Here is a 13,813-nt window from a genome sequence, read left to right as displayed (position 1 = left end):
TTGAGACAGGGTCTAACTAGGTAACTCTGGAATTTGCTGTGTGGATCAGCCTGGCCTCGAACTCCCAGAGATCTTCCTGCCTCTGCCTCCCTAAGTAATGAAATATAAGATACACACTACCACATCCAGCTCCCCCTCCCCATTTATTAATTTTATTATTATTATTATTTGTGTATGTATATATGTGTGTGTGTGTGTCAAATTGGTCACACACATGCCAAGGCGCACTGTGTGTGGTGGTCAGAGTACACTTTGAGAAGTCAGTTCTTTCCTTCCACAGATTTGGGGATGGGACTTATGATTTGTGGAGTTTGCATTCTCCAGCCCTAGACTCTTGTTCTCAGTCCTTAACTCTCTTGAAAACAGGACGGATCTCCTGTTTTCTGCTTCTAAAAGGCTAAATTTCTGCTGTGGTTTGTAGCTCAGTAAGCAGGATTTCTGCCTAGTATTCTCGAAACCTTTCAGCTCAGTCCTCAGCAGGCATAAACCAGGCGTGGCAGTGCACGCCGGTAATCCCAGCACCCAGAAAGTAGAGGCAGGAAGATCAGAAGTTCAAGGTCATCCTTTGCTACATAGCTCATTTGAGGCCAACCTGGGCTATAGATAGGGTTCTCACACCCTGGGCTACAGATAGGGTTCTCACACCTGTTCTCCACCTGTCCATCACAACCATGGGAAAACACGAATTTCTCATGATCTTAGCAAATGAGACACTACTCAGTAGCAAAATTACAGCTATGAAGCAATAACAAAAATAAGTTTATGGTTAGAGGTTCCTAAGACCACTGGAAATATGTGTTTTCTGGTGGTTGTGACCCACAGGTTGAGAACTACTGCTCTATTTTTTTTTTAAAGCTGTGTTTCAGGGCTATAACATATCTCACATCTCAGCAGCAGAACACTTGCCTATCATGTGTGAGGCCTTTGGATCCCATGCTCAGCATAGCCTATAAACACATATGGACTAGATGTGTTAGCATAGACCTGCAGTCCCAGCACTTAAGGAGAAGGAAGGAAGGAAACAGTAAACTCCAGGCCACAGTGTGAGTTCCAAGCCAAGGCAGACTACATAGTGAGATCATGTCACAAAATATCTTTGTTCTATGGTCCTTTGGCATTCTTGGGGAGATTTGTTTCATTTTGGTGTTTTGTTTTCGGGTTTCTTCCCTAGAGTCAGGGAAGATCTCTGAACTTTTGGCTGACACATTTTTGTTACAGAGTTCAGTCTATTTTGCTACCTTACTGACACAGTAACCAAAATTACCAAAAAAAAAAAAAAAAGGCCAACAATGTTCAATTTCTCTTTTACTAAGTCATTACATTGTATGATACAAAGGAGGATTATAAGAAAACTAATTTCCAGGAAACATATTGAAACAACTCACAAAGGAAAGCTAAGGTAGTCAATTCTGACTTCCAGCTATTGGGTAAATCTCACTTAGAAAGAAAAAAGGCTGTGTTCCCTGACTGCATAATGTTTCAGACAACCTGTCAATGCCTGAATTCCATGACAAGATACCCTCAAATTTCCCTCTCCTTCTGTGGCTCTCGAGCCAGCCAGAACCAGATTGGAAACATGCTTTACTGTAAGCAAATAAGGATTTCAAGAAGGTTAAATGAGGGGGAAATCGTTTAAGATATCCCTGTGGGATGAAGCAAGACAGAAAGGCTTCTGCCATGTTGTTAGCAATAGCAACTGAATAACCAACACGGCTCAGTGATCAACTCTGCCTCCAAGCAGGCTTCTTGACAATCATGTTCAATGTTAACCATGCTCCCAAACCCTCTCTCCATCATTGAGAAATAATGGGACCGCCCCAGGATCTGAGAAAAATGACCTTGCTATGCCCTGGAGGGGTGTTGTCACCTACGGATCAGTCCTTCTTGGGCCCACTATTCTCCTGCATAGTTTTCAGGATCCAGTCCACGTAGTTCTTTACCTTTGTGTAGATCCCATAGGTCCCACACTTTTTCCCCCAGGACACCAGGCCAGCCACATAGAATTTGGGGTCCTTGACATTGGGGACCGGCAGAGCAAAAGCCCCTCCGCTGTCCCCCTCACAGCTGTCCACACCCTTTTCCCCAGCACAGATCATGTTGTCAGTGAAAACGTAGTCGTTTGACCTCGCTTTGGGGTTTTCCTCTTTCACCTGCTTGCACTTTTCTAAAGATGTTACGGGTAACTTCGCCCCTCTGAGTTGAATAACATTGGTTCTCTTCTCTGTTCGGCCCCACCCAGAGATCAGCCCCAGGTCACCCTCTGAGGGATTGTAGTCTGAGGAGGTTTCTGGCAGGCAGATGGGGGCAACAGTGGGTCCCATTTTCACAGGGTCTTTGAGCTGCACCAGGGCAATGTCATTGTCAAAATTTGTCCGTGCGTTCAGGTCATCCTCTTGTTTCCAGCCGGGATGAATAATCACTCGTTCAGTGATGAGCCTCTGGGCATTTCTCAACTGCTCTATTTTCAGAAGCGTGGACCCGACATACATCACTGGGTCAGAGTTTCCCTCCACAACATGAGCGGCCGTCAGCACCCAGTACTCATTGATAAGAGCCCCGCCACCTCGGGGGGACTCAAAGTAGACCTGCCAAGGAAAACTTTGAATCTTTGTAGCGTATCCTCCAAATATCCTCTGCTGTACTCTAAAGGGCTCGGTGGGTACTCCACAGACTAGGAGGGAAGAAGAAGATAGAGAAACAGGGATTGATGCTGGCCTCCGGAAAATTCAGCCACTCAAATGTTCTACCCAGGGGGTGGCAGAGTTCTCTGGCACATCTTAATCAATTTTAGTCAACTACCTCCGTCCGTATCTGATTCTCCTAGTCTCACCTAAGCACCTCCTTTGCCAATGCCAAGCAGACTTATGGTGGAGATTGGCTATGGTGTGTGTGTGTGTGTGTGTGTGTGTGTGTGTGTGTGTGTGTGTGACTAAATCCAAATGAGCTAGTATTTTACAGTTCACACCTTGACCCACAACCCCTCTGAGGCAGATTTCATGCTTAGCACATAAGGCCAAAGACCCTAGTAGAAGCCAATGCTGGGAAACTCTTCACCTCACAATAATGGCAGCAGGCTTTCTCCCTTCCACTGACACTCAGATGAAGTCCTTATCTAGTACGTATGTGGGTGCAGGGGTGGGGATCTCACTACAGAACCCAGACTGGTCTCACAACTCACAATCCTTTCTCAGCATCCAGAGTGCTGGGATTACAAGTACACACCCCCAGACCCAGCTCTGTTAGTGTGAGTTGATCTCCACTGCCCTAGTGACTAATGTGACACCAACTGCTGATGCTGGCAGACTTTTCTATTTCCCTTCAGGTCAGCCTGGGTTGATGCTGTCGAAGGAATTCCACAGTCCAGAGTTTCTATCACTTCACTGGTCTGAGCTCTGGGAGATGGGGCTAACTGAGCCCTTCTGGGGAGGGTTACAGCTAATTTCATGCAGTAGTTACTCCCTGCATGAATAGCTATGGTTTCTACCCACCCCCACAGCCCAGATTACCTGGAATACATTTTGGAAGCTCGACACCCAGCTGGTCATTCACCCAGCTCCCATTAGCAGCGCAGTGATACTCTCCTGGTATAACACAAGGAACGAGTCACATTCAGCTCACCTCTCCCCCCTCCCCTTTGATTTGAAACCCCAGCTCCTCTGTGCGTTCAATGGGGAAACAGATCAAATGAGCTAGAAAAGAACCTTCAGCCAGGAATGATGCCACTGGCCTATAATCCCAATTCTTAAGAGGTGGAAGCAAAAAGATCCAGGCTAGCCTCTGCTACATAGAAAAGGCCTCCCTAAACCATGTGAATCCATCTCAAAAACATTAGAGAGAGATGGGGAGGGGAGGAGAGGGAAGGGGGAGAGATAGCCCAGGCTCACTTTGAACAATTCCTACCCTACCTTTCAAGGGCTAGGATTACAAACCTCCATGCCTGCCCTCCTATGGATTTTATGGGAAAATACTGGTACAGAATCAGATAACCACATGAAATCAGTGTCATAAAGAAATTCCTGTTGCACTGTGACACTAAGCTGGTGGCCTCTAGGGCTCCCCGTGAATGATCTGAGTACAGATCTCATCCCACAAGACAACTGTGTCCTTAGACTAAGACTAAAGAATCTAAAGAATAGCAAGTTCTTCTCTCTCTCTCTCTCTCTCTCTCTCTCTCTCTCTCTCTCTCTCTCTCTCTCACACACACACACACACACACACACACACTTCTCAACAAACTCTCTCCAACAGAGAGAGAGCAGCAGTCACCCTCCGAGTCACCCACGCTCCTTCACTCTCTCTTCTCTAGCAGAAGAACCCACCGCCTTCTTCCTGTTCCATGTAGTAATATGGCTCTTCGCACGTGTAGTGGATGACGGAGCCGAATATAGTATCTTCTGGGTCTTCAACTTTACCGTTCTCAATGGGTTCTGGAACACCACAGTCCACAGCTACAAGGGAAAGCAGGGAAATGGACAGTCACTCCCTCCCAGGAAGAGTTAGGGACCCATTCCGTCCTCACCCCTTCCTTACTCACATCCATAATCACCCCCCGTGATGAATCTTTCAAACGCAGCCTGTTAACGGCACCATCTCTACCCAATTCTCTAGCCCCTGATACCTGCCAACACAGATAGCGAGCGGCCAGTGCAGACAGATGGCTCTTGAGAGAGGCCAAGAGGAACCTAATTCTCTGGCTGGCAGAGGCTCCTGTGTGAGCCGGAATATATTCCCTTAGAGCTATTGACAACATATCCCATTGCCCCTTTCTTTAGAAACATGGTTGTCTAATTGGCCTAGGACTAGGAGAGGGCTACACAATCCTCTATTTAAAAAAAAAACAAAAACAAAAAAAACCTCCTTCAAAAACTCAAGTCATTCTCTCACAAGCCTAGAAGGAAACCATGCGTTTGAATTGTGATGTGTTGATTATTCCTTCCTCTTTGGTAGGAGAAAGAGGAGTTCCGCGCCGACGAGACACCTACGTTGACACTCTAGCCTGGAATTGCTCCACTGTCCGTTGCTTTGACAAGTGGAATAGAATGATGTTGAGCCAACATTTCCCTGGAGGAGAACAAACATCAACATTAATTTTGAAAAGCATACAGAAAACCAAACCCAATAATGAGATTGAATCTCTGGCCTTGGATCAATGAGAAGTCCTTATCGAAAGAGACTTGGAACACCTTTAGAAGAATAACCCAAAGTAGCCAGGAGCTGCAGTGAGAACACAGCTCTGTCCCAGCATTTCAGCTCCCTGTGCACAGGAAGTTGAGAGCGGAGCTCAACCAGGAGCTCCAGACCTCACAGGAAGGACTGACAGCCTTGAGCCGTCCTGTCTACAGGAGGTATTAATACAGCAACAACCCCACATGCTCGCAAACACTGATCTAGAGGCTGAGGTAAAAAGGTCCCTGGATGGTACTTTACCTCCACAACTTCAAATCCATCCACACAGGTTATCTTCACGACATCTCTGAACACGTATTTTGCCTTTTCGGGCTCCCAGATAGAATTAGCACTGATTTCTTTGGGACAGGGGATGGCTTGGGGAGGGCAGAAATGAGATTTTACTGCATAGCTGGAAACTGTGTGCTATTTTACATAACTCCCCACCACACCACCAACCCTCTTTTTGACACAGGATCTCTCTGTGTATCCTAGGGTAGATTGGGGCTTACTATGCAAGCCAGGCTGGTCTGACTTGCAGTAATTCTCCTGCCTCTACTTCTCCAGGGCTGGAATTGTAGCTGTCTAATAGCATCTTCAGACATTCTCGCATTTCCTGTGCATGGGGGAGAGGGGCTAGTGTACGAACCCACAGACTGGAGAAGGACACTGGGTGCCTGCTCTATCACTCTCTGTCTTACCCTCTTGAGACAGGGTCTCTCACTGCACCCGGAGTTTGCCGTGTTTGCCTAGGCTAACTGACCGCCAAGACTCTGTGATTTCCCTTTCTCTGCCCACCACTCAGAGACACAGGAATTACAAACGTACTTGGCTATGGCTAGACACGAAGATCCACACTCAGACCTCAGACTTGCTCAGCAAACGCTCTTACACTCTGGCCCTATCCCCACATACTCCCCAAAACATCCCCTCATCCTCAGTTCTAACGTCTGACATTCCAATGAGTGAAAGAATACGGTGCCACCCATTAGCTGTCCCTCCTCCCTGCTGTCTGCGTTTTCAAGACTAGTTAAAAAATTATTGACCAAGGAACAGTCTGTCTGTTTTGTTTCTACGCGTCCAAAGAATTTTATATCCCCAGTCAAAGAGGTGCGTTTAGGGTACTCACGATCTCCATGGTAACGAAGCTTCCAGCCTTTATTTTGCCCCGTTAGGTCAGTTTGAAAGACAATATCAAGAGTTTTGCTCTGGGTTTTAATAGTTAGCGGTCCAGGGAATCCATTGCCACAGTAAGGACCAAACTGTTGGTTTTTTGCAGCAAACTGGAAGGAAACAGTGTTATAAAATCACAAGAGAGGAAAATGTAAAGGAAAGAATTAGAGGGTGGGTATGAAAATGAGAGGTCTTGTAGTGGAAAAAGAAAAAAAAGAAAGATAGAAAAAGAGAGAGAGAGAGAGAGAGAGAGAGGGAAGGGACAGAGGGAGGGAGAGGGAGGGAGGGATGGAAGGAAGAGAGAGAAAGAAAGGAAGGAGGAAGGGAAGGAAAGAAAGAAAGAAAGGAAAGAAGGAAGAAAGAAAGAGAAAGAAAGAAAGAGTGGGTAGAAGGAAAGATCATTGTCATTTCAAACACTGAGTCTGATGGTGCAGGCTTGTAATTATAGCCACTCAGAAATCTGAGACAGGAGGATCACAAATTAAGGCCAGCTTGGGCAATTCAACAAGAATCTGTGCTGAAATAAGAAAATAGAAAGGGCTGGGAATGCAGCTCAGTGGTAGAGCACTTACCTGGTGCATGGGGCCAAAGGGTCAATCCTCAGGAGAGGAAGGAAGAAAGAAAGGCATAGAGGAAGAGAGAGGAGAGGGAGAGATTAAAAGAGGAAAGAGGACTCTCTCACCAGTAGTGGAGGCTAACATTTATAATCCTAGCACTTAAGAGGCTGGGATGGGAGGGCATTTTTGAGAGTTTTGAGGCCAGCCTGAGCTACATAGCAAAACCCTGGCTTAAGGAAGTAGCAGGATAAGGATGGAGAGAGGGGGGAAGGGGGAAGGGGAGGGGAAGAGGTAGAGAGAGAGAAACCAAAAGGGAAAATTAGTTTCCAAGATGTAGCTATGCAGTGGAGTGTTTGTCTAAAACCACAAAGAAGGCAGCTGCAAGAGAAGCCTCGGCCAATCTAAACGAGTTGGGGCTTAGAGCCAAATTCATCATCTATGACGCACAGTTAAACTGTCATGGCAGTTCCCCTCTGAGTCAGCTGGTTCCACATCAAAATCTTCTCTCCGGATAGTCAACACCAGTCGGAAGCCCTCCTGCAGCCGAATCTGGTATTCACACCTTGAGTTCTCCGGGTATGGGTTGGGATAATTGGGACTTGCGATCTCCCCAATCAGGGCAGTGAATACATCCCCACTACAGTTGACTATAGGGAGGGGAAAAACGAAAAAAGGACCAATCAGATACAAAGACAAGGAGTCCGTGCCCTCTCTGTTCCTTTCCTCCTAACCAGAGTCCTCCATTCAGATTGGCCCAAGGATCTGTTCCCCAAATGAAGCCTCCGTGAAGCAATTACCCACGGTGCTCTTGAGGGGAGCTAGCCAAGCCTATGCTGTGTCTCTCTGCTTGCTATGGTTAATATAACAAAGTTTCCATGTGGAACTTTCCATAGTTGTGAACAGCCTCCCTCTTCTCCAATTAACCAACTTTACCCTGAAGCTTCATGTTGTGGTTTGGATAGTAAACATCTCCCAAAGTGATAAGGGCTTGGTCACTGTGACACTGTTAGGTGGATGATGGATCATCGAAGTATGACCTTGAAAAGGACATTGGTACCCTTCCCCTCCCTCTCTGCCCTTTGCTCGACTACCTGACTCCCTTACATGATGCTCCACTTTACCGCAGACCCCAAAACAATGGATCCACCCACCCAACACTGAAATAGCCAGAACCATGACCCAAAATAAACATTTTATCCTTTTAACTGTTTAAGTCTCCTTTCGCAGCAATGTAAAGAGACTACACCTTATCTTCCTCCCCTCCTGAGACTCCCATTCTGTTAGTGAATAGCTAAAGCAGGTGCTTTTGAAGGGAAAGCCTCATCAAAATCGGAAAGACAAAGTCCTCAGTCCATCCCAAATCCTAGGGAACATGAGGACCTCTTGATGCTAAGCTCACCCCCACAATTCCTCATGTCATCGTGGAGGAAGTATTCTGGGGGGCAGGAGCAGAAGTATCCACCAATGAAGTTATTGCAGAAGTGGCTGCAAGGGACATCTGTAAAGTCTGTGCATTCATTTACATCTGCAAAAAGCAGAGAAAAGTCAAGGTCAAGAACAAAGACCTACAAGGAAGAATGATGTAAGCCAAATCTATAAGGAAAAAATAAACAAAACACCAGAAACGGCTTGTTACTTAAATACTCTCTAAGCCAGGCGTGATGGCTCATGCCAGTAATCTCAGTATTCAGGTGCATGAAGCAGAACTGACATGAGTTCAAGGCCAGCCTGGGCTTCAGTGCAAACCCTTTCTCAAAGAAAGAAAGGAAGAGAGACAGAGTCAGAGACAGAGAGAGACAGACAAGACAGAGAGACAGAGACAGACAGATAAAGAGACAGACAGAGAGGCAGAAAGAAACAGAGACAGAGAGACACAGAGAAAGAAAGATAGAGAAAGAGACACAGAGACAGAGAGAGAGATGGGAGGGAGGGAAGGAGGGAGGGAGGGAGGGAAGGAGGGAGGGAGGGAGGGAGGGAGGGAGACAGGGAAAAGGAAGGAAGGAAGACTCTAAGGTTCCAAGAACATCATGAAAGAATGTTGGAGCCAGAGGAAGAGAGGAAAGTGTTGTGGAATGCTGTCTTCCAGGCATGGCAGACCAAGGCACTCTTCGACTCACCAAGAGTCGAAGACTCACTTATTCCCTGCACAAGACTGTGCCTGTCAATATCCTGTCGTGGCGTGGAGAAGGACTCATGAGGCCCCACCCATCCCTGAGGATCTATAGGCAACTAATTTTTTTTTTTTTTTTTTTTGGTTCTATTTTTCGGAGCTGGGGGCCGAACCCAGGGCCTTGCGCTTCCTAGGCAACGCCCCTCCCCCTGGCCTAAATCCCAACCCCGGCAACTAATTTATTACGGGAGCAAAAGAGAGACAGCTTCTTGAGCGGTGCAGCCACTGTAAGGTGCCCATGTGCCTATAAATAGCCCCTTGACAGGCTCTTACACAATCCTAAAGAACTGGAGTTCTAACAATTGTGAGATGCCATGTGGTTGCTGGGAACTGAGCCCTGGTCCTCTATGAGAACAGTAAGTTCCCTGAACTGCTGGGTCATCTCTCTCCAGCCCCATATTTTAAAATCTACAAATACAATGAAAACGGTCTCGCTCTAAATTACTTTTCTTTTCTTTTTTCTTTTTTTTTTTCTTTTTTCTTTTTCGGAGCTGGGGACCAAACCCAGGGCCTTGCGCTTGCTAGGCAAGCGCTCTACCACTGAGCTAAATCCCCAACCCCTAAATTACTTTTCTGAAGTCTGATTCAGAGCTGTGTCCGCCGCACAGCTGTAAGGGAGCTCACACCGTGAGAAAGAAGCCCTATGACTTTTCTTCCATACAAAATACACAACACCCTGCTCTGTTGGTACATGTAACTCCAGCATTCAGAAGACTGAAGCAGGGGTTGGGGATTTAGCTCAGTGGTAGAGCGCTTGCCTAGCAAATGCAAGGCCCTGGGTTCAGTCCCCAGCTCTGAAAAAAAAAAAAAAAAAAAAAAAAAAAGAAGACTGAAGCAAGAGAATCAGGAGTTCAAGGTTAGCCTGGACTACATAGAGACACTCTGTCTGAAAAAGAAAAAAACCGGTGCCAGAGGAAACACCGAAAGTAAGGATGTCGGTACGGTGATGTCACCTGGGGAGGAATGTTAGTACCTACTTTATAGGATGTTGGTTTTTCTGTAAAACCGGATGACATTTGGACTTTATGAGCAGTCCTAACTTCATTTTAACCTGGAGATGAACGTAGAAAGACCTAGTATCACATAGTCCTTATATGATTCTTGGCAAACATTCTCATTTTCCAGTTCTTCTCTAGTCCTGAAGTTTCCGAGAGACTTACAGATACAAAGGAAGCTTTCTATCACTAAGCGGGAGTGATTTTTTTTTTTTCGGAGCTGGGGACGATTATTTTTTAATACAGAGTCTTTTGTACCCCAGGCTGCCCTTGAACTCCTGATTCTCCTGCCTCTACCTCCTTGGTACTAGAATTACAGGGGTGTGCACCATGCAGAATTCCCAGCCCACTTTTTACATTTTTTCCTAATTTTTTTTTTTTGAGACAAAATCACTATATATCCCTGGCTGTCCCAGAACTCACTCTATAGACCACACTGGCCTCAAACTCACAGAGACCTGCCTGCCTCTGCCTCCTGAGTGCTGGGATTAAAGGTGTGCACTACTACACCCAGCTTAGATCTGTATTTATCATTACTGTTGTCCATGCATGTGTAAGCACATACTGGGGACATCCCAGGGCACACACGTGAAGGTCAGAGGACAAACTTATAGAGTTCTTTACTCCTTCTACCTTCTCATGGACCCTGAACTCTAATGGGTGGTTGCATGGCAACCATTTCACACACTAAACTGTCTTACCAGCCCCCCTTTTGCTTCTGATATGGAGACAGGATCTTACTAAGTTGCCTGTGTTGACCTTGAGTTGACAATTCTTCTGCCTTGGCCTTCAGAGTGTACGGGCCTGCACCACCGAGACCAGATCCTTATCTTTATAGGAAGACCATGGTGCCCACACTGTAGGGTTGAACTGAAAACCGAGTTCATGAAACTAAGCCTTCTGATAGAGCGCCGCTTCTCAATGGTTCTCATGCTCGAGAGCGACTTCTCAATGGTGCACATGCTCATAATCTGCTTTAACACCACTAACATGTGATAAAGTCACACAAAGGTAAATCCAGGGCAAGTCAGCATCTGTTAAAGGCATGAACAACCCTGGGGCAGTGGCACACAGCCGGGGTTGCGTATCGAGACCATGACTCAAAGGGAGAGAGAACGGAATCCTCATCGGATGCACTGTGTGGTACTTTACCTGCCTCTCGTCTTTTCATTGACTCCGATGTCACGCACAGAGAGAGGGAAGCCTTACCTACAGCCGTGTAATACGCTGCAAAGCCAGTAAACCGTTCCTCGTTGGAGAAGTCTGACGTAAAGACCACCTGGAGCCTATTGTATGGGAATTGAAACTCTTCTACAATGGGGGAGTTGGGACTCTTGCTGGTCCTCTGGCCACAGAGTCTCTCTTCCTCGATGCCTCCTGAGATTATCTAAGAGAAGGATCAAATGTTAAACTAAGAATGGGCAAAGAGAGCAGAACCTTTACTCCCCATCTCCAGGTCTGTCTGTCTGCCTCTCCTGTCCATCTCCCCCATCCACACCTCATCTGCCCCCAGTGCTGGGGATCAAACTCAGGGACTTGTCCTTGCACGGCAAGTACTCTACCACTGAGCCATGCCCCCACCCCATAGGACAGCTTGACAACACACAGCCCCCCAAATCCTCTCATTCCTCATCCCTCCCCCCCCATCTCTCTCCCTCCTGTGCCCGTAACATACCTGCACTGAGTCGTATGCACAGTTCTCTGACAGCTCCACGTCCAGATGGGTGAAGTAGAGGTGAATCCCAAACCCCTCTGGGACTTCTATGTCCCAAGTTTTCACGACCTCATTGGGGTATGCCTGGGGATAATTAGGGGACAGGATCTCCCCATACATGGTAGGCTCAGCAGAAAACGATGCCAAAAGAGAAAAGAAGACAAAACACCTGGAAGGAGAGGGAAAAAGTCACAGAGAGGCAAGGAAGCCAGGAGCCAATGGCTTCACGCAGAACTCTGACCGTTAGGCAGCCAGCACACCACAGAAGAGACAAAGCTTAGAATAAATATATATATATATATATATATATATATATATATATATATATAAATTAAAGATCAAGGTTGAGATCTGAGCTCTCTCTGGAGAAAACTAAGAAGCCACATATAACAGCCCTGTGTGTAAGCCCAGCAGTCTGGGGACAGAAGGTGGTTAGTGAGTGTCATGACAGCTTGGACGGCATAGTGAGACCCTGACTCAAAACCGTGAAAGAGAGAAAGAGAGTGGAGATGGAGTTCGTGCACATTTCTGTCATTACCTGAACACTTACCACATCTCTGGCGATTTGCCCATGGCTCTCTGGATCTCTGACTTGAGAGGTAAAGGGCAGCCGGGCTGGCTGTCTTTATCTGACAAATACAGGTGACTGCTTTGGCAGTGAGGGGCCACCCAGGGCTCAGTGTCACCTTCGCAAGAATACCATAGAGATAGGTTCCTATCAGGAGTGGTCATCACATGATACCTGGCCTCTCACATCCTCTGCCTGAGACTTCCCAGACTAGCGCCGAGTTACCCTGCCCTGAGCCATCCTCCAGTTTTTCTGCAAATGAGTGGAGTTTCTCCCTGTCTTTTGTGTCCTCCTCCACCCAGTCCTGGCCCCTTGCATCCGTCTGGTCTCTCCGCATTTCCACGCAGGCCTGAGCATCCTGACCGCCCTCCTGAGATCAGACCCATCCCCTCCGATTCAAGTCAGCTCTCCTTGATGTGCTATTGCAGGTGCTTCTGCTGGTGGCCCAGTGGCCACTGGTGAAGGAATGAGTTTCCTTCAAAAGGGACAGGAAGGGATCTTGGGAGAAGCTAATCCGAAAGAAAGTATGCCCCGCTGTGACAGGATGCAGAGAATGATGGGAAAAAAAAAAAAAGGAAAGTAGCTGAGAAACTTCAGGGCATGCCAGTGTGCCTTCCTTTACTTTTCTGGAATTTGTTTTGTCTTTTTTGCTTTAAAAAGCAAGGTATCTTCCCATAGTTCCCAGAAAAGTCTTTCACAAATTGCCTTTAGCCCTGGAAACACTGCTATGTGAAAAGATGAGGCTGGGGTGGGGTGGGATGGGGTGGGGTGGGGTGGGGGCGGGGGTCCAGCATATGAGAACCCGTATCTGTATTCTGCCCTTGCTCTGAGCTCCTTCCAACCCTCCATCTTTGCTCCAAACCTTACTCTCATGGTTCACTGTCTTTCCCTGTTCCCCCATCAAAGTTCCGCTCTTCAAGCCTTGCTCTTTAAAATTGTTACCTTCAGGAGCTGATGGGAACAAGTGGGTCAGCCTCCTCTCCTGCTTCTGGTCATGCCGTGAAGCCCCTGCGGCTCCAGAGGGCTCTGCACGAACCTCCACCCCACCTCCCTGTTCTGTCTGCTCTAGGATTCCCTACCACAGTGTGTTGTGCGTGTCCGAAATTCCCTGTTCCAAACAGCGGGGGCTGGGAGACCACAACCTAGGAAAGTGTAACCGGCCTTGATCTTCGAGCTCCCTCTGCTTTCAAAACAAGAACTGCATCAGCTTCCCTGGGTTGAGAGATCCCAAGAAAAGAGGGGAATGGGGAATTTTGAGATTGCCTAATTCTCTCTTTCAGCCAAAGGGTGTGTTTCAGAACTTTCGGGGAAGTCAGGTGATTTATTTTTAAAGGAGGGAGGGGTTAATAGGAGGGGGGAAAACTAAACTCAGAAAGTCCAACCCTCTATCTGTGTGAGTCACAAATCAAAGAAGGAGAGCCACCACAAGTAGAAGTCGATGCCCGAAAGCTATAGGAAAAGCAAGATGGC

The 13,813-nt window shown here is 47.1% G+C and overlaps 1 protein-coding gene across 1 annotated transcript; it reads right to left on the bottom strand.

The window, feature by feature from the left end:
• Window positions 1-1,606: 1,606 nt before the first annotated feature.
• Window positions 1,607-13,612, bottom strand: C1s (complement C1s). The gene is made up of 12 exons (XM_032905711.1): window positions 13,286-13,612; window positions 12,326-12,461; window positions 11,737-11,944; window positions 11,271-11,448; window positions 8,296-8,421; window positions 7,344-7,543; window positions 6,296-6,449; window positions 5,428-5,543; window positions 4,983-5,061; window positions 4,320-4,448; window positions 3,507-3,581; window positions 1,607-2,671 (listed from the first exon to the last, which is right to left on the bottom strand). Exons 2-12 carry the CDS (start codon window positions 12,346-12,348, stop codon window positions 1,875-1,877), a joined length of 2,085 nt encoding a protein of 694 aa, XP_032761602.1. The 5' UTR covers window positions 12,349-12,461; window positions 13,286-13,612; the 3' UTR covers window positions 1,607-1,874.
• Between the last annotated feature and the right edge of the window lie 201 nt (window positions 13,613-13,813).

The sequence above is a fragment of the Rattus rattus genome, chromosome 6 (assembly GCF_011064425.1).
Source record: "Rattus rattus isolate New Zealand chromosome 6, Rrattus_CSIRO_v1, whole genome shotgun sequence".
NCBI lineage: Eukaryota > Metazoa > Chordata > Mammalia > Rodentia > Muridae > Rattus > Rattus rattus.
This window is presented reverse-complemented; position numbering and strand designations above follow the sequence as displayed.

Bases quoted from the DNA above. Each gene is read 5' to 3' on its own strand.
- C1s (XM_032905711.1), bottom strand. From the start codon at position 12,348: ATGGGCAAATCGCCAGAGATGTG. The intron at 11,945-12,325 runs GTAAGTGTTCAG...CTCTCCTTCCAG, and splicing joins GGCAAATCGCCAGAGATGTG to GTGTTTTGTCTTCTTTTCTC. The intron at 2,672-3,506 runs GTAATCTGGGCT...CTTCCCTCCTAG, and splicing joins GCTTCCAAAATGTATTCCAG to TCTGTGGAGTACCCACCGAG.